The sequence below is a fragment of the Mustelus asterias genome, chromosome 8 (assembly GCF_964213995.1).
Source record: "Mustelus asterias chromosome 8, sMusAst1.hap1.1, whole genome shotgun sequence".
Classification (NCBI taxonomy): Eukaryota; Metazoa; Chordata; class Chondrichthyes; order Carcharhiniformes; family Triakidae; genus Mustelus; species Mustelus asterias.
In genome coordinates this window covers 117,452,408-117,473,048 of record NC_135808.1, presented here as the reverse complement: position 1 = coordinate 117,473,048, position 20,641 = coordinate 117,452,408, and the positions used below count along the sequence as shown (strand labels likewise).

General features: G+C 45.4%; 1 protein-coding gene across 1 annotated transcript in view; it reads right to left on the bottom strand.

Moving 5' to 3' along the window:
* The window catches only part of LOC144497479 (dihydropyrimidine dehydrogenase [NADP(+)]-like), a 760,900-nt gene that overhangs the window by 436,838 nt on the left and 303,421 nt on the right, over positions 1-20,641 (bottom strand). Inside the window, exons 5-6 of the mRNA XM_078218814.1 lie at positions 20,255-20,416; positions 7,688-7,884 (exon numbers count right to left, since the gene is read on the bottom strand). Coding sequence (XP_078074940.1) covers positions 7,688-7,884; positions 20,255-20,416 — 359 coding nt within the window. The remainder of the gene's footprint in view (positions 1-7,687; positions 7,885-20,254; positions 20,417-20,641) is intronic.

Sequence of the window (20,641 nt, the reverse complement as noted above, 5' to 3'; positions counted from 1 at the left end):
CATCGAGAAGGACAAGGGCAGCAGGTACTTGGGAACACCACCACCTGCACGTTCCCCTCCAAGCCACTCACCACCCTGACTTGGAAATATCCCTCCGTCCTTCACTGTTGCTGGGTCAAAATCCTGGAACTCCCTCCATAACAGAACTGTGGGTGTACTTACCCCACAGGGACTGCAGCGGTTCAAGGCGGCGGCTCACCACCACCTTCTCAAGGGCAACTAGGGATGGGTAATAAATGCTAGCCCAGCCAGCGACATCCCATAAATGTTTTTCTTATTAAAAACTGGCATGCTGCCTCCATTAAACGCAATAGGCATGAGTTAATTACACATCATAGCACCAATCCTCTGCCCCCATCGCAACCAACACTAGCCACCCATCCCTCACCCTGACTCAATTTTTGCCCCCCAAAATTGCATGCAATTCACATTGAAAAGGTTGGAGACAATTAAAGTGGAGGGAGTCACACACTTAGAAAATTATTGTCAATAACCCACTGGAAACCATCAGCGACCTTTACCAAGGTCGAAAGGTATTCAGATGTTGGGGCCAGAATAAAGAGGAAGGGTTCCCAAGTTCCAGGCATCAGTGTATGACAGCCCAGCACTTTGACATCAAGGTGGATGGTATTGCATCAGATAGTGGCAAGGGTGGCATTCACCTGTGCCATGCTGAAGCCCACTGGTCAGCACTGCAGAGTGCCTGAAAGAAGGTGCCAGCTTGAGATCCAAGCTACAGTTGACGCATTTCTGTTCCTGCAAACTTGCAAGCTTTGTGTTGCAGAGAGTCACTGGTGAGTGTGCAGCAGATGGCAAAGCTTGGCATTCTCTCCCTCTGTTGATTCACAGCATGAGAAAGGAAAGTTACCGCAGTCATTCCCTGCTGGGCTTTCCAGAGCCTACAGAAATGGTTAGTGGCAGCTTGGTAGGTGGGTCCAAACAGGCAAAGTAGATCACCTTGGCACGCCTTCTTTCATGCAACACCATGTAAAACACAACACGCTGTGCTGCTTCTGGAGAGACTTCCAGAATTAAGGTGAAATAGGCACTCACTTCGAATTGAGATGTCACCTCGTGCTGCTGCGTCGCTGTCGCTGGGACGAAAAGCCTCATTTGACAACGCGTGCCAAAACGGGAATTGCTACTTTCCTCTGCAGGTGTTCGGGGGAACTGTGGGCTGGAGGTCATGGAGAACCTCATGAGCTACCTTACTTTCTTGGCATCCTTCCAATTGTCCCACTTCCGACAAACCTATCCTCTGGTTTCAAATCTCCAGGGGCCACTAAAGAAAGCAAAATGAATCCGCATCTGGTACAAAGGCCTGTACAAGCCTCTAGGGGCAAGAACAAGGGGTTGCGCCACAATGGGCAGGACTGCAAAATCCAGGTCATGGATTTACCCTCAAAACCTATCTGCTTTTTCATAACCTACCTGCCTGCAGATCCAGCTCGACCTTGTCTCACACCAGGTTATGTTGGCATACTCAAGGCTGTTCGACAGGTCCTTTTCTGCATATGTTCATGAAGTGACATTGCGGCTTCAAAGTCCTGTCCTACTCATTCTCCTCATGTCTGCGTGGGTCTCCTCCGGGTGCTCCGGTTTCCTCCCACAGTCCAAAGATGTGCAGGTTAGGTGAATTGGCCATGCCAAATTCTCCCTCACTGTACCCGAACAGTCGCCGGAGTGTGACAACTGGGGGATTTTCACAGTAACTTCATTGCAGTGTTAATGTAAGACTACTTGTGACTAATAAATAAACTTCTTCTTCTTCTACTCCTGACCTGAACAGTGATCTGGGTGCTAAACTGGCAAATTGGCAGAACTTCCATTAGATTTCGATATCTTCTTTGGCCCATTGCGAATCTGGGTGCTTTCAGGATATCAATTGACTCAGTGGCACAGTGGTTAGCACTGCTGCCTCACAGCGCCAGGTACCTGGGTTCAATTCTGGCCTCGGGTCACAGCCTGTGTGGGGTCTCCCGATGTCTGTGTGGGTTTCCTCCGGGTGCTCCGGTTTCCTCCCATAGTCCAAAGTTGTGCAGGTTAGGTTAATTGGCCATGCTAAGGCAACCCTTAGTGTCAGGAGATTAGCAGAGTAAATACATGGGTTTACGGGGATAGGGCCTGGGTGGGATTGTTGACCTCTTGCTCAAAGCAGGCATAGAATGCGTTGAGCTCATTGGGGAGGGGTGCATTGGTGCCGGCGATTTTACATGCATTCACCCTTTGGCATCTTTGATGTATCTCCTTAGATCATATCTGGCTTTCTTGTATAGATGTGGAGATGCCGGCGTTGGACTGGGGTAAACACAGTAAGAAGTTTAACAACACCAGGTTAAAGTCCAACAGGTTTATTTGGTAGCAAAAGCCACACTAGCTTTCAGAGCTCTAAGCCCCTTCTTCAGGTGAGTGGGAATTCTGTTCACAAACAGAGCATATAAAGACACAGACTCAAAGACACAGTCTGTGTCTTTATATGCTCTGTTTGTGAACAGAATTCCCATTCACCTGAAGAAGGGGCTTAGAGCTCCGAAAGCTAGTGTGGCTTTTGCTACCAAATAAACCTGTTGGACTTTAACCTGGTGTTGTTAAACTTCTTACTTTCTTGTATAGGTCAGGGTCGCCTGACTTGAACACCTCAGACCTAGACTTCAGCATGCAGTGGATATTCTTGTTCATCCATGGTTTCTGGTTGGGAAACACACAGATTTGCTTCTTTGGCACAGTCTTCTACACACTCACTAATGAAGCCAGTTACTGTATTGGCATACTCGTTCAGGCTGGTCACAGAGTTTTTAAATACTGACCAGTCTAATGATGGCTAAAGGAATTAATTATTTCCACTGGGAGAGTCAAGGCCAAGGGGGTATAAGTAAAAAATGAGATCCACGGCTGTTCAAAACTGATGTCAGACTCAAGCCTTCCTTTTATTTCCAAAGTCCTTTTTCTTCAAGTGTTTATTCAATCTAAACCCAAATTGAATCAAATTCATGGCCCCCACAAGAAAGACAAACAAAATCCAAGCTGTGACGTTAGTGTCCTTCAAGAGTTTTTTAAAAATCTTGTTCTCTGTAGCTCTCAACTCTCATTGCTGCCGAGTTGTCTGTAGGAGTCTTTTTATTGCTCCTTCAGTGGTTTAAATAGGGTTTGTTGATTTTTACTCTGGGTTGTTTTATGGCCCTGCATTGTCAGGAGGAAGGTCATGGGTTCTGGTCAGTTTTTTTTCCTTCCCAGGGAATTCAAAGTTTCATTTTTTGTTTTTGGCTGGCAGCAGTGTTTAGTTTTAGAAGGGAGTGGACATCAGACTGAAAGTTGTGTCTCTCTCTCTCTCTCCCTGGGTTTTGGATGTTCTGCTCGTTAGCTGAAAGCAAGGCTTGTTGCCTTCATGCAGTAGAAAATCTGCTGTTGGTGGCTTGACCAGAGTCTGTCCTTGGTGTCCTGCAAAGCTCTTCTAACTTCAAACTGTTCTGAGTGCATCAAGAGAACTGCAACATTCATCCAAAGGACTCAGTTCCAGTATCACGTGAGCATTAGTCTTTGCTGTGTTAAACCTGTGGAAGGGTTTTGTTTATGGGATTGGTTTGATTGGAACATCTTTGATATATTTGTTAAGGGTTATGCATTGTTGTGGTTCTTTTGTTTTGTTTGTAATTGATAACAGTTATTGCTAATATTCTTACTCTATATGTTAACCGTAGTCTAAAATAAACTTTGTTTGATAAAAGCTCCCTAGTGGGTCATTTGAATCATACCTGAGGTGAAACATATCATGCTTATCCTAGCCAAATTCAAGGTGGAAAACTTATAATCCAGGTGGACTCCATAAAACACTTTGGAGTTTCTGACCTGAACCATAACAAAGCTGGCAAGGTGAGGCATTACACCCCATCTTGGGCTTGATCTGACACTTCATTTTAGCCAAAAGGGCAAGATGGCTTTGAAAAACTGGATCAAGCCACGCCTCAGTTTAATCTCATTGGCTACCCTAATCGTTGACTCTACACTAGCCTGGGAGATCAACCTGCCTAATCATTGACTCTCCCCTGCCAGGTAAGTAGAGCAGTCAGACTCGAGCCTTCTTCTTCAGTCCAAAGATGTGCGGGTTAGGTTGATTGGCTATGCTAAAATTGCCCCTTAGTGTCCTGAGATGCATAGGTTAGAGGGATTAGTGGGTAAAATGTGTAGGGATATGGGGGTAGGGCCTGGGTGGGATTGTGGTCGGTGCAGACTCGATGGGCCAGATGGCCCCTTTCTGCACTGTAGGGTTTCTATGATTCTTTCTATGATTCTGTTTGCAGAGGCCTAACCAACGGCCACCAACAAAAATACATCTCTTTGGGACTTATCTTCATGCATGACTGCAAACCACTACACAAGGTAGCCATTCCCTCTTGGTGGTCTCCTCCCTGCCCCACCCTGTCCTCAGAATTACTGAGCTTTGACAAAGGGTCATCGCGACTTGAAATGTCAGCTCTTTTCTCTCCTTACAGATGTCACCAGACCTGCTGAGACTTTCCAGCCTTTTCTCTTTTGGTCTCAGAATTACTGTATTTTCTTTTATCTATTTATTCATCACAAGCAGGCTTACACTAACACTGCAATGAAGTTACTGCGAAAATCCCCTAGTTGCCACATTCCGGTGCCTGTTCAGGTACACTGAGGGAGAATTTAGCATGGCCAATGCACCTAACCAGCACGTCTTTCGGACTCTGGGAGGAAACCGGAGCACGCGGAGGAAACCCACAGTAAAGACATGCAAACTCCGCACAGACTGTGACCCAAGCCGAGAATGCAACCCGGGTCCCTGGCATTGTGAGGCAGCAGTGCTAACCACTGTGCCACCGTGCCATCCCATGTACACCATGGCTGGGATTGTCAAGCACCATTGTGGCAAGAGATTTGACGGCCCAGTTGACAGTCCATTGACTTTCGACAGGACCAGATGATCCCAACAGTGAATGGGGCCAAAATACCTCGCCCTTGGGGCCTACACTGATGGAGTGACAGGAGCCTCCCACCGAAAATATACTGATGAGGTTTAAGACCAAATTTTGGGTGATCTTTGGATCAACAAAGTTGATCCAAGTTCCACATCGACACGTGCGTAGATATCGTCTTTTGTAATCTTTTTTGGATTACAAAGCAGTTCAGTAGCATGTACCTCCCCTGCTGAGAATGTGCAATGTCCCATTTTAACAGGGCTCATTTATGTCATATCACTCATTTTAATACTGTGGTGAAAGATGCTTAGGAAAATGATTAGATACATTTGCAAGTAGGTATCAGAAGTATTTCAATACCACAGTTTACTTCACTCCAAAAGCTGTCACAAATCATTCACGGGCATTGCAATCATTCGAAATGCAAGGCAGCTTGATGTTTTGCCATTTCACAGGGATCTGTAAGGACTTTGGTTGTGCCCTGATCCAAAGGAAGAAGGTTTTGCAGAACCAAAGTGATAACGGGCTTTAATATTGCACTTTTGACATCAGCGTGGCATTCTCCCTGTTAAAGGTGCAGTTTAAAATGAGCATCCATTCTGAAGTTTTAATGTGAAAGAAACTTGATGGGGTCTCCATTTTATAAAACAGTTATTGTGCATTCTTTCACTGACACAAAGTGCTTTTAGCTGGATAATATGTCAAAGCACAGTATAAGACCCCTTTCAAGAGTTCAGCTAACACTGAGTTTCATCAGCTTCAGTACAAGATTAAAACAAGGAAAAGTTGCATTGACAAGAGCACAAACAATCTTGGTTACTTTGATCTAAAGGACTTCCTGTGGAACCTGAGGCTGTGGGGGGCAGCACTGTGGCACAGTGGTTAGCACTGCTGCCTCACAGCGCCAGGGACACGGGTTCAATTCCAGCCTCTGATCACTGCCCTGTGTGGAGTTTGCACCTTCTCCCCGTGTCTGCATGGGTTTCCTCCGGGTGTTCTGGTTCCCTCCCAGACTCCAAAGATGTGGGGGTTAGGTTGATTGACCATGGTAAAATGCCCCTTAGCGTCAGAGGAATTAGCAGGTGGGGTTACGGGGATAGGGCCTGGGTGGGATTGTTGTCGGTGCAGACTCGATGGGCCGAGTGGCCTCCTTCTGCACTGTAGAAATTCTATGATCCCGCTTAACATTTTGAGAAAGCAAACCTTTTGTTCCCAACATTAAAAATGAGTGACTGAAAGAATGGAGCTCTGTTCATGTGTCGGAGCCCACATACGCAGATTTCTTTATCTATTTTGCCATCTGTGCAGCACAGCTGGCAAGGATGGGCCTCAGATTGATAGCTGCTGTATAACTGCAGTTCTTAAGTGACCAGGGGAGAAAAACAAGCGCATCTGTTCTTTTCAATCCTCCAAAAAGTCAGCGGCATCGGGAGATTGGTCAGCATGCTTCATGTGGGTACGCATGGAGTTCTGCTTTCTTCAATGATACTCTAACAACACATGGAGCTTCATAAAAAGGAAAATCAAGCAAAAGAAAATATAATTCAAATTTAACATCAGATCCATCTAGCAGCTTTATTATGGTCTATAATTTGGGAACATCTTAAGAGGGGTTGAATTTGAACTCTGCACTATTGTGTTAACCTGTACAACTGGTGGCGAAATACACAATTCCAAACAAATGAGTATGCGATGATTGGCTAATAAGGAGATTTGGTTTTTTTCCCCCTAATTCCAGCATTCTTGAGGTAGAGGAAAAGCACAGTGAATCGTTTTTGTTAACTGCAAGATGCTTAGATTTACAGTGCCGGGTTTTCGCTCCAGAAAGTGACAGATCTTAGAATCATAGAAATCCTACAGTACAGAAGGAGGCCATTCAGTCCATCGAGTCTGCACCGACAATAATCCCACCCCGGGCCCTATCCCCACAACCCCATACATTTACCCCACTAATCCCTCTAACCTACACATACCAGGACACTAAGGGGCAATTTAGAGTGGCCACTGCACCTAACCAGCACGTCTTTGAACTGTGGGAGGAAACCGGAGCACCTGAAGGAAACCCACGCAGACATGGGGAGAACATGCAAACTCCACACAGACATTGACCCAAGCCGGGAATCGAACCCAGGCCCCTGGAGCTGAGAGGCAGCAGTGCTAACCATTGTGCCGCCGTGCGCAAGGTGGAACTGTAGGCAGAGCACACAACTTTGCATGACCTCTCTAAGGGCGGCAGGTGGCACAGTGGTTACTGCTGCCTCACAGCGCCAAGGACCCGGGTTCGATTTCCGGCTTGGGTTTCAGTTATTTAGGGATGTGGTAGACCATGTTTGCCACATTCTGTGTGAGGTATGGACACACCATAGACTTGAAGCGTATCCAATGCTGGTCATTCTAAAGGCTACTGCTGTCCTAAATATTTTTGCCAGCGGATCCTTCCAGAGCTCCACTGGGGGTCTTGCGAAATCTCACAATCGGCAACGCACAAATGTACAGGAGAAGTGAGCATTGCTGCCTCAGAGCGCCAGGGATCCGGGTTCGATTCCCAGCTTGGGTCACTGTCTGTGCAGAGTCTGCGTATTCTCCCCGTGTCTGCATGGGATTCCTCCGGGTGCTTTGGTTTCCTACCACAGTCTAGAATTGGCCATGCTAAATTCTCCCTCAGTGTAACCCACCAGGCGCCAGAGTGTGATACTTGTGACACAAATTAATTAATTTAATTATGTGAGGCAAAATGCCAAAAATACCTCAAACCTCCAAAATATTCATGTTTTTCAAATATTGTGATGTCCGAATAGCCCAATCGAGTTAAAAACGACGCACAGCTGATACTGGCAGGTCCACATCCAATCAGGGCTATTTTAGCATGGAAGCTTGCAGGTAATTGTTCAGGAGCTGGAAGTGAAGGATTCCGAATCTGAGGAGTTTTCATCTCTTTGAACACCTAAGCGTAAGAGAAAATAAAATAGTGAAATTGAAAAAAAAATTGAAAACATTCTTTTTACTGTTTCATCAAAAGACATTTCAAAATCTCTAATTAATCTCAACTGTTTAGCAAGAACTAAAATGGTTGTATATATGTAAGGACATGTTGTAAGACCAGAAGACCATAACGCATAGGAGCAGAATTAGGCCAGTCGGCCCATCGAGCCTGCTCCGCCATTCAATCATGGCTGATATTTTTTTCTCATCCCCATTCTCCTGCCTTTTCCCCATAACCCCTGATCCCCTTATTAATCAAGAACCTATCTATCCCTGTCTTAAAGACACTCAATGACCTGGCCTACACAGCCTTCTGCGGCAAAGAGTTCCACAGATTCACCACTCTCTGGCTGAAGAAATTCCTCCCCATCTCTGTTTTAAAGGATCGTCCCTTCAGCCTGAGATTGTGCCTTCTGGTTCTAGTTTTTCCTATTAGTGGAAACATCCTCTCCACATCCACTCTACCCAGGCCTCACAGTATCCTAGAAGTTTCAATAAGATCCCCCCCTCATCCTTCTGAACTCCTTCTCAACTTGTGTTGAGCATATATGCCGGAATTTCACCAGCTCGTAGAACGGCATTCTCCGTTGGCCTCGGGCGGGATCGTATGAGCCTTGGATGGGTGAGGCAGTAAAATTCCTGCCATATTTTCTATCTCAATTTGCATACATATACACACAAAGTGACGAATTACTGAAAATATTTTGGGGAGCAACTCTGCAGGTATCATTATTGATGCGCTATCAATAAGGCGAAAGACTACCGGTGTGCCAATACAAGTGTAGGCTTTTATTCACAACAGAATCAGAAGCAGATCCCAACAAATAACCAACCTGGACTGAACAAGGGGGAGGAGACAGGCACCTTTATACTCGGTGCCGAGGGGAGGAACCCAATTGGAAGGGGATGTGTCCAGGTATGACAGGCACACACAACGGTGGTCCATATAGAACAAAGGCACTACTGAGGCCCACCACAATTATGTTAATATATCTCAAAAACCATTGCTTCACTCGAAAACCCCCATCAGAGGTCAAAAGGCTTTGAAGTAACTTCATGTGTGTAAATGATGCTTTGAATGTAGGGTTCAGGGAACAAGTGGCAACTTCTAAGCCCTAAGCATGAAAGAATGATTTGATCTCAGTGAACAAACTACCCTCAGCCTCCCCAGTAACGGCATGTTTCGCCAGCCTCCATTGTGAGGTTTCCATTCCACAGGCGAACTTTATGTTAACTTCCTCATCTTGATATTTCATTCGTGATTGAATCGGGGCAAATGCTGTCCGGAACTGAAGGAGTCCGTCAAATAACATGTGATTCCCTGTGTGGCAATAAGTAGCTACTGAGGTGAAAAACAATTGTGACTTCATGTCCATTCGAGCTGCAGTTATGCTAACACATTTATGTCAGGGAAATATAAATTTGGGTGCATATTGACATTAATGTAGCATTGCAAATTGGGAGTAAGGTTGGAAATCTGAAGCAAAAATTGAGACGTTCCGCTGGAGGCAGTTTCACACCAGTAGGACTGTAAAACCACATTTCTGAGGTTCTCAGGTAGTTCCACTGGACTTTCTAGATATTTGATAAACTTATTCTTAATTCCATCATCCATAAAAGAGAACCATCACCTTTATACACTCAAAATTAAGCATAAGGATCAGTTGTTCATTTATCAGCAACTTGGTACTAAGTTCAGTGTAAGACACAGTCAGCATTGTAATTCAGATCCATCATAGAATCCTTACAGTGCAAAAAGAGGTCATTCAGCACACTAAATCTGCACCAACAATAATCCCACCCAGGCCCTATCCCTGTAACCCCTCATATTTACCCTGCTAGTCCCCCTGACACTAAAGGGCAATTTAGCATGGCCAATCCATCTAACCCACACATCTTTGGAGTGCGGGAGGAAACTGGAGTACCCAGAGAAAATCCACGCAGACAGGGGGAGAATGTGAAAACTCCACATAGATAGTGACCCGAGGCTGGAATTGAATCCAGGTTGCTGGCACTATGAGGCAGCAGTGCTAACCACTGTGCCGCCCATCGATTGAGTATTAAACAATACGGGTATGGGCCTAAGAATAGGCTTAATCCCATTGCACTGTCGCAATAAATATCACCCTTCTTTTAATTAAGTAACAACAACTTGCATTTATATATTGTCCTTAACATAGCAAGGTACTTCACAGGAGGGCAATTAGTCAAAATGTGCCACTGACCACATACAGAAATAAAAGGAGACATGATCAAAAGTTTGGTCAAAGAGGTAGATATTGCGGATAGCGAAGAGCATTGTCGGGCAATACAGCAGGATATAGATAGGCTGGAAAATTGGGCGGAGAGGTGGCAGATGGAATTTAATCCGGATAAATGCGAAGTGATGCATTTTGGAAGAAATAATGTAGGGAGGAGTTATACAATAAATGGCAGAGTCATCAGGAGTATAGAAACACAGAGGGACCTAGTCCACAAATCCTTGAAGGTGGCAACACAGGTGGAGAAGGTGGTGAAGAAGGCATATGGTATGCTTGCCTTTATAGGACGGGCTATAGAGTATAAAAGCTGGAGTCTGATGATGCAGCTGTATAGAACGCTGGTTAGGCCACATTTGGAGTACTGCGTCCAGTTCTGGTCGCCGCACTACCAGAAGGACGTGGAGGCGTTAGAGAGAGTGCAGAGAAGGTTTACCAGGATGTTGCCTGGTATGGAGGGTCTTAGCTATGAGGAGAGATTGGGTAGACTGGGGTTGTTCTCCTTGGAAAGACGGAGAATGAGGGGAGATCTAACAGAGGTATACAAGATTATGAAGGGTATAGATAGGGTGAACAGTGGGAAGCTTTTTCCCAGGTCGGAGGTGACGATCACGAGGGGTCACGGGCTCAAGCTGAGAGGGGCGAAGTATAACTCAGACATCAGAGGGACGTTTTTTACACAGAGGGTGGTGGGGGCCTGGAATGCGCTGCCAAGTAGGGTGGTGGAGGCAGGCACGCTGACATTGTTTAAGACTTACCTGGATAGTCACATGAGCAGCCTGGGAATGGAGGGATACAAACGATTGGTCTAGTTGGACCAAGGAGCGGCACAGGCTTGGAGGGCCGAAGGGCCTGTTTCCTGTGCTGTACTGTTCTTTGTTCTTTGTTCTTTGTTCTATATAAGGACTATCCATGACAGAGAAATGAGGGGTGGATAGGTTTAGAATGGAATTCCAGGATGTGAAGTCACCAATTTCTTTCAAAGACAACTTAACCCACAAAAATTACATGGTCTTTTAGGTATATGCTAGCCTCGATATTTCTGATCTTTAAAAAAAGAACAAAGAACTGTTAATTAAAAGCATGTGATATATTATCCATCAGGTTCTTTATATAATTAAGGTTCAATGAAACCAGGGTGGCATGGTGGCACAGTGGTTAGCACTACTGCCTCACAGCGCCAGAGACACGGGTTCAATTTCTGGCTTGGGTCACTGTCTGTGTGGAGTTTGTACATTCTCCCTGTGTCTGCATGGGTTTCCGCCAGGTGCTCCTGCTTCCTCCCACACTCCAAAGATGTGCGGGTTAGGTGAATTGGCCATGCTAAATTGCTCCTTAGTGTCAGGGGGACTAGCTAGGGTAAATGCATGGGGTTATGAGGATAGGGCCTGGGTGGGATTATGGTCGGTGCTGGCTCAATGGGCCGAATGATCTCCTTCTGCACTGTATAATTCTATGATTTCTATGAAAAGTGCAGAAGGATGTGCTAGGAGCAACAAACATGAGAATGTCAGCCTAGTGAAGCTGCAACACAGGACTATTGGCATATCAAACAGTGGAAGCAGCATGTGATGGACAGAGCTAAGTGATCCCACAACCAATGGATTAGATCCAAGCTCTGCAGTCATGTCACATCCAGTCATCAATAGTGGCGGACAATTGAACAACCAACTAGAAGAGGAGGATCCACAAACATCCCTCACTGATGGGGGAGCCCAGTAAATCACAAAAGATGAGCATTTGCAACCAACCTCAGCCAGAAGTGCAGAGTAGATGACCATCTCAGACTCCTCCTGAGGTCCCAAACATCAAGACCTCTCTCTAGAACATAGAACAGTACAGCACAGAACAGGCCCTTCGGCCCACGATGTTGTGCCGAGCTTTATCTGAAACCAAGATCAAGCTATCCCACTCCCTATCATCCTGGTGTGCTCCATGTGCCTATCCAATAACCGCTTAAATGTTCCTAAAGTGTCTGACTCCACTATCACTGCAGGCAGTCCATTCCACATCCCAACCACTCTCTGTGGAAAGAACCTACCTCTGATATCCTTCCCATATCTCCCACCACGAACCCTATAGTTATGCCCCCTTGTAATAGCTCCATCCACCCGAGGAAATAGTCTTTGAACGTTCACTCTATCTATCCCCTTCATCATTTTATAAACCTCTATTAAGTCTCCCCTCAGCCTCCTCCGCTCCAGAGAGAACAGCCCTAGCTCCCTCAACCTTTCCTCATAAGACCTACCCTCCAAACCAGGCAGCATCCTGGTAAATCTCCTCTGCACTCTTTCCAGTGCTCTCCAAACAATAGCCAGAAAGTGGGGTTCGTCATCCAGTTAAAAACGGTGAGTGGCTAAAGGGACAAAGAATGTTTCTGCAGTGCTGGAGAGCATTCTTTATTCCCCCAATTTTGAGAGCCCACCCACCATCTTTAATTGGACAGCCAATCCACCCTTTGGTCATTAATTGGCTAATCCGGGGAAAATCGCAGTTGAGTTACACAATGCGGGCTTCTGACCCCATTTGATCCTGACATTGCGATGTTAAAGGCTGTGGGTAAAACCCTACCCCTAGTTAAGATGTTCAGCTACTAAATGAGCCATTCTAAGACGGCTGCTCAGTCGCTTGCTAGTGGGGAAGAGGAATAAGCAGACATTTCTGTGGGTTAATTAGAGGCTAATCAGGGAGGATCATTTTTGGAGATGACAGCTAAATGTAAATCCAGGTTTTTGTCCTTGGGGAAAAGTTAGATTTATCAAGGTCGGAAAAAAAACAAATCGGAAGTGTCCACCTTCCTCTTTTTAAAATCTGTTTTGCATCTGTAACAAAGCAAACATTTTGAAATGCGAAGGACTGGCACTAGGTTCAAAACCCGCATATATGTACACACAGTATAATTATATTCATGATTTGAAGTATTCTGTGGTAGAACACAGGTTCGTAATCCCCAAGCTAGACAGAACATTGTGTATTCAATGCAGCACACCACAGTCTAGATGAGAAACTCGCAATCATCGCACCTTAACATGCCCTTTTTAGTACCTCAAGCAAATATAGCAGCCATTTTGCACATAATGGTTGGAATTTTGGGGTGGCGGTGCCTGGTAACAGGCTGGCACGCTAGGGGCAACCCCGCCTCAGCCATCTTGGAACCCCAACTGGATTGTGCGGCAATCAAGCATCGAATCAGCTCCCAGCGGAACCCCTTAAGGGAAAGGATCCCGCCTCCAAGAGCTGCCAGCCAATCCGAGGACCGGCAACTCCTGAGCCTCCGCTGCACCTCCGAAAGCAGTGGCCACTGCTGGAACTGCAGCCAGCTGGGTAAAGCAACCGGGATGCTGTAATAAGTCTTCAGAATCCCTTCACCAAATTCCCTTTATTTACAATTCCAACAGCAGTAGACAGAGTGCTAGCAGTTAGCAGAGGTACTGGTACTATATACAAGGAAAAGACTCCCTGATTGGCCCATCAATTGATTCCTTAATCAGGGACATCTTTTTGTGTTCAACCAAACAGACAAAATCAAATTAACTTGGGGACAACTCAAAAAGGGCAGCTCCCTAAAAGGAGGGGAACCGCCCGAAACAAAACACAAAGCGGAAAGGAAACTTAAAACACCAAATTAAAATGTAATTAAAGGGGTCAATAATACATCCCAGTCTCTGTGGTGCTCCTTAATCAGGGAGTTCACATTCCAATAGGCCAACCTCAATGGCCTGAGTGCAGTCATTACAGATGCTAATCTTGTAAGAAGTTCAGTGGGGTTAGAGGGTTAGAGTCAGCAGGGTCAGTCAGGCAAACCCGATGAGGGTGAAGGGGGTTGGTGGAGGCAGGTAAGGTGTTGCTGTCAGAGGGGCCATTACCACTGTGGGGCACAAATTATCCGATTAGGAGGGACCGCTTTCCAAGACCAGCAATGAGATGGCCAGGGTTCACCAGGCATTCTCCCAATATAGCAGAAGGTTCATCCGCCATTGATAAAAACGCCTGAGGTGGTGGGGGAAGGTCACTAAGTGGCCATTTAAGTGAGACGGTTAGCCTCTGGGTGGAAGGGTTTCTCTCCACCTTCTTCAAAATGCTGTGGTGGCGGGAAGGTTCTAGAATCAGAATCCTACAGTGCAGAAGGAGGCCATTTGGCCCATCTAGTCTGCAACGAACACAATCCCACCCTGGCCCTATTCCCATAACCCCATGCATTTACCCTAGCCAGTCCCCCTGACACTAAGGAGCACTTTAGCATGGCCAATCCACTTAATCCGCACATCTTTGGAATGTGGGAGGAAACTCACGCAGACACGGGGAGAATGTGTAAACTCCACACAGACATTGACCCAAGCCGGGAATCGAACCAGGTCCCAGGCACTGTGAGGCAGCAGTGCTAACCACTGTGCTACCGTGCCGCTGGTAGAAGGTATGCTGCTGCTGCCCCGCACCCCCTCAATATTTAGGCGTCGCTCTGGCTTCTACTCCCTCCTGGTGGCCCGACCAAATTCAACCCAACATCTGATGTCTCTGACGAAGGCTCATCCAGACTCGAAACGTTAGCTCCATTCTCTCTCCACAGACATTGCTGAGATTTTCCAGCATTTTCTGTTTCTGTTCCAGATTCCAGCATCTGCAGTATTTTGCTTTTATCCCGCAAATAGCGATAGCCTGAATTTTCTGGTAGGCAGTGAAGGAACAGTGTTGTTCACTGTTGTCCCCTGAGAAAATGGCCTAGAAAGATTTAGCAGTGTTAGGAATTTAGACTTTCTCTTTTCTGAGGAGGATTCTGTGCCATTCTGTGTAAAGGAAACTCTGGAAAACTGGTAGTATTGTTTGTTGGAACTGGTGTCTCTCAAGATACCTGAGTATTTGCCATGCTGGGATGTGGTTAGCTAATCTCTAACACTGGGTCCCAGAATGCTTGGTTTTTCCCAAAGAAAGCAGAAGTCAAAAGTCGCTCATTTTGATTGCCAGATGTCCCATGAGTATCACGTCATGTATTTGTTATGAGCGCTTCTGGAGTTCATCTTAGAGATTTTTCACACAACCTGCCTGTGGCCCGCCATTGTCAACGAAGGCTGGGATTCTCCGACCTCACCCATGGCTGTGATTCTCCAGTACCGCTGAATGAATGGAGATTTGGCTGAGCGCCAAATTCTCTGTTCTCGCTGCCAGCAGTAGCTGGGCATCCGACAACGGAGAATTCCAGCCAGGGTTTCCCATTGAATATATTCCTCGCTGCTGGAAAACCCTGCTAGTGTGAATGGCTGGAAAATTCCGGCCTGAATGTGGCAGCTAATCATGAGAATTATGCCAGCCTGTTTGTTGTGGCTGACTCTTTCACTTGATTCAGGGGTGGCAAGGTGGCACAATGGTGAGCACTGCTGCTTCACAGTGCTAGGGACCTGAGTTCGATTCCTGGCTTGGGTCACTGTCTGTGTGGAGTCTGCACGTTCTCCCCGTGTCTGCGTGGGTTTCCTCCAGGTTTTCCGGTTTCCTCTCACAGCACGGAAGACATGTTGGTGAGGTACATTGGCCATGCTAAATTCTCCCTCAGTGTACCTGAACAGGCGCCGGAGTTTGGCGACTAGGGGATTTTCACATTTTCAAAAAGTGACAGATGCGCAAGGTGGAACTGTAGGCAGAGCACACAACTTTGCAATGACCTCCCTAAGGATGGCACGGTGGCACAGTGGTTAGTACTGCTGCCTCACAGCACCAGGGACCTGGGTTCGATTCGTGGCCTTGGGTCACTGTCCGTGTGAAGTCTGCACATTCTCCCTGTGTCTGCATGGGATTCCTCCGGGTGCTCCGGTTTCCCACCACAGTCTAGCTTTGGCCGTGCTAAATTCTCCCTCAGTGTACCCGAACAGGCGTCGGAGTGTGGCGACTAGGGGATTTTCACAGTCACCTCATTGCAGTGTTAATGTAAGCCTTCTTGTGACACTAATAGGCAAACAAACATTGCGCATGTCCGCCAAGGCAGTGAGCCGAATGGCTCTTTGGTGCGTTCATGATCCTTGTGACCTCTGGACAATATCCCAAATGGTTGGATATAGGGACTACCAAACTACGAAGCTCCATCAAAATGAGCAATTGATAGCCTTAAATATATTGGCGCACATTTAGCAAGTTGAATCAAGCAATGAAACTAAAATGCTTCATTACTAAGCCTTTCCAGTTTTAAGAGAAATACAAACCTTATTATGCAAACCTTATTATAAGACGGACTAAAGCCACAAATCAAGTCCAAGTTATTACTTGTACCTGTTCTCTAAACACTATTCATTTTGCTATTGGATTTATCACAACCGTGACACCTATTATAAGGCTAATCTTCTTTCTTTATGTAAGCCAATATTTCTAATACTGAATCTGACATTTATCATGCAGACGGACTAGCTGCACAATAGGCAGCCACAATCACCACTACTTTACTGGTATTAAGTGACAGACGTTCACTGTCAAAAGCACCACGTCTGCAATAACAGACACCTTACAGTTGTCATTAATACTATCACTGGTTTTGGTGTGAAGTACTCCATCACACGTTATGTCAGCATATTCTGCAGAAAGCTATCTCCGTTCCCCTGCCATCAATAACACAAGCACAACCAATAATAAACTAGATAAATACACTCAATCTTGCCGCAAAACTACTACAAAATTCATGCAGAGATTTTTTATTATGACTGAACTATCTTATGACCTTTATTCAAATGTGCACGGCTTTCCAAACAGCAGGAACATTGCAGCAGTTGTAGTAATCTTTAAAGGACTGTCTAATCTCGCGTTTTCCTAGAATTTACAATGAAATTAGTTTCTGTCAAAATATATCAGGGTATAAATTACTTTTGGTGATTATTAGTATGTGAATGCTTAATGTGTTTCAACTAAATGATTTGGCACAGGCTTTAACCAGTTTATTTTAAATGCATTAGTATCTCCAGTAAAATAGGGAGATACATTTGGATGAATGCGATAAGCACGCCTTCAGTCACATTGTCAACATTCATTTCTATCCTGTTGTGCACACTATTACACTTTTTGAGGCCAAATTTGCAGAGTGCTAGTTAAGTGTTGTCATTCCAGTGGCTGCTTCGCAATTTCAGAATATTACGCCCCACATTGTGATTACTCCATTACTGGAATTTTACCGCCATGCCCGCACCGGGATCTGGGCGGGCAAGGCTCGCAGAACGGAATTCCCCGTTGGCCTCAGGTGGGATTTTATGAGCCTCGCCCGAGCGAGGTCGTAAAATACCAGCCTGTATGTAGAGATTACACATATTTTGATTTTAGGATCATAGAATCCCTACAGTGCCAAGGGAGGCCATTTGGTCCATCGAACCTGCACCGACAACAATGCCACCCGGCTCCTATCCCCATTACCCCATGTATTTACCCCGTTAATCTCCCTGCAATTTAACTGTAAGGGGCAATTTAGCATGGTCAATTCACCAGCCCACACATCTTTGGAGTGTGGCAGGAAACTGGAGTACCTGGAGGAAACCCATGCAGACACTGGGAGAACGTGCAAACTCCACACTTGGTGTGGACAGTGACCCAAGCTGGGAATTGAACCCAGGACCTGGTACTGTGAAGCAGCAGTGCTAACCACTATTACCCAGTGAAGCCAGACTATTTCAACAATGGTTTACCAAAATTTAGAAAAAGAGCGTTCTTTTTTTCAACACAAGAGTTACCTGTAACTGCACCACAAAGTGTAGCTATCTGGTCAAGTCATTGTGCATTTTTAACAAAGTACAGTAAAATACTTTCACCATATCACTCCTCGCGGTACAGTAATCACATTGGGGCATTTAACAAGTCAGTGGGAAATATATACAATCAAGGCTACAATCAGGAAACATTGAAACATAGAGAACAGAAACAGGAGGATGCAATTCAGCCCTTCGAGCCTTCTCCACTATTCATTTTGATCATGGCTGATCATCGAATTCAATATCGTGATCCCGCATTTCTCCCATTATCTTTGATCCCTTTAGCCCCAAGAGCTATATCTAATTTCTTCTTGAAATCACACAACGTTTTGGCCTCAACTACTTTCTGTGGTAGTGAATTCCACACATTCACCATTCTCTAGGTGAAGAAATTTCTCCTCACCTCAGTCCTAAAAGGTTTACCCCTTATCCTCAAACTATGATCCATGGTTCTGGACTCCCCCACCTTCGGGAACATTCTTTCTGAATCTACCCTGTCTAATCCTGTTAGAATCTTATAAGTTTCTATGAGATCCCCCTCACTCTTCTAAACTCGAATGAATATAATCCTAACCAACTTAGTCTCTCCCCATATGACAAACCTGCCATCCCAGGAATCAACCTGGCAAACCTTCACTGCTAGGATTCATGTACTTGCTTTATTTACGTTAAATTCATAAAGTCACTGGTTCATTAGATTGGTGTGGAGATGCCGGCGTTGGACTGGGGTGAACACAGTAAGAAGTCTCACAACACCAGGTTAAAGTCCAACAGGTTTATTTGGTAGCAAATACCATAAGCTTTCGGAGCACTGCTCCTTCGTCAGATGGAGTGGAAATGTGCTCTCAAACAATGCAAACAGACACAAAATCAAGTTGCAGAATACTGATTAGAATGCGAATCCCTACAGCCAGCCAGGTCTTAAAGGTACAGACAATGTGGGTGGAGGGAACATTAAACATAGGTTAAAGAGATGTGTATTGTCTCCAGACAGAACAGCTAGTGAGATTCTGCAAGCCCAGGAGACAAGCTGTGGGAGTTACTGATAATGTGACATAAATCCAACATCCCGGTTTAGGCCGTCCTCATGTGGGTACAGTAAGAAGTCTCACAACACCAGGTTAAAGTCCAACAGGTTTATTTGGTAGCAAATGCCACTAGCTTTCGGAGCGCTGCTCCTTCGTCAGGTCACCTGACGAAGGAGCAGCGCTCCGAAAGCTAATGGCGTTTGCTACCAAATAAACCTGTTGGACTTTAACCTGGTGTTGTGAGACTTCTTACTGTGTTTAGCCCAGTCCAACACCAGCATCTCCACATCATCATTAGATTGGGCCATTCTCCGAATAAATAAGAATCAATAAAGCAATGCACTTGGAGTATTGCATGCAGTTCTGGTCACCACACTATCAAAAGGACGTGGAAGCTTTGGAGACAGTGCAAAGAAGGTTCATCAGGATGTTGCCTGGTCTTGAGGGTGTTGGCTATGAGCAGAGGTTGAATAAACTAGGATTGTTTTCACTGGAAAGACGATGGCTGAGTGGAGGCCTGACAGGGGTCTACAAATTTATGAGAGGCATAGATAAGGTAGATAGTCAGAGGTTTTTTTCCTAGGGTGGAAGTGTCAATTACAAGGAGGCACAAGTTCAAGGTGAGAGAGAGAAAGTTTAAGGGAGATGTGCAGGGGAGGTTTTTCACGCAGAGAGAGTGGTGGATGCCTGGAAGGCGCTGCGAGAAGAGGTGGTGGAAGCAGGCACATTGGCAACATTTAAGAGGCATCTAGATGGGTACATGAAGAGGGAGGGAATGGAGGGATATGGACCGAGAAAGGGCAGAAGGTTTTTTTTTAGTTTAGTTAGGGCATCATGATTGGCACAGGCTTGGAGGGCCAAAGGGCCTGTTTCTGTGCTGTACTTTTCTTTGTAGCACTTGAATAGCACCTCCTGCACTTATCACATGGGCATTTTTTTTATGAATGGCATGGAATGCTTATGGGCAAGCAATTCCTGCAATGTAACTCTTTAGAATAAACAATGCATCATATAGTAAACATTCAGTGCTGTTAGATCAAAACCCCTCATAGAAACCCTACAGTGCAGAAGGAGGCCATTCGGCCCATCGAGTCTGCACCGACCACAATCCCACCCAGGCCCTACCCGCTAATCCCTTTTTCCCTGTTACAAATATGTCATAAAAAGTTCAAAACCTTTGACTGTGTTAAAATCACCGCCATAGTTCTGTGAAACAATCAGCTTTTTACACAACCTTGATTCTTAACTAATGAGAACATAAATTGATAGCAACACAAGTTTGTAAAAGTTCGCTGAATACCAGCGTATGTAATATTGAGGTACGTTCTGCATACCTCTGTGGCAAACTGTTGCAATCCACCTATGTTAATCGCTCCTTCTTCCGATGCATGTAAATTGCATCCTCCCACACACAGGTCCGAGGTTGGGCAAACCATCCCACAAGTAAGACCGAGGGGGTTGTCAGACAAAATGGTTCTGGCAGCTCCATAGTAATTCTATTAAATCAATACAAACAGAAGCTTCAGCAAAATGTACAAAAATAAAACTAGTTTATCATAAATAAGTGATCCGAATGGACATATTAATCTGCTATTTGTTAATGACATTTAAAACAAAGAGAGATATTTAATGAAAACATTACCAGCATAGGAATAAGCCTTGCCAAAAAAATTGCTGTGCAAAGAATTGTTTAAGCCATAGAATCATAGGCCTGAATTTTA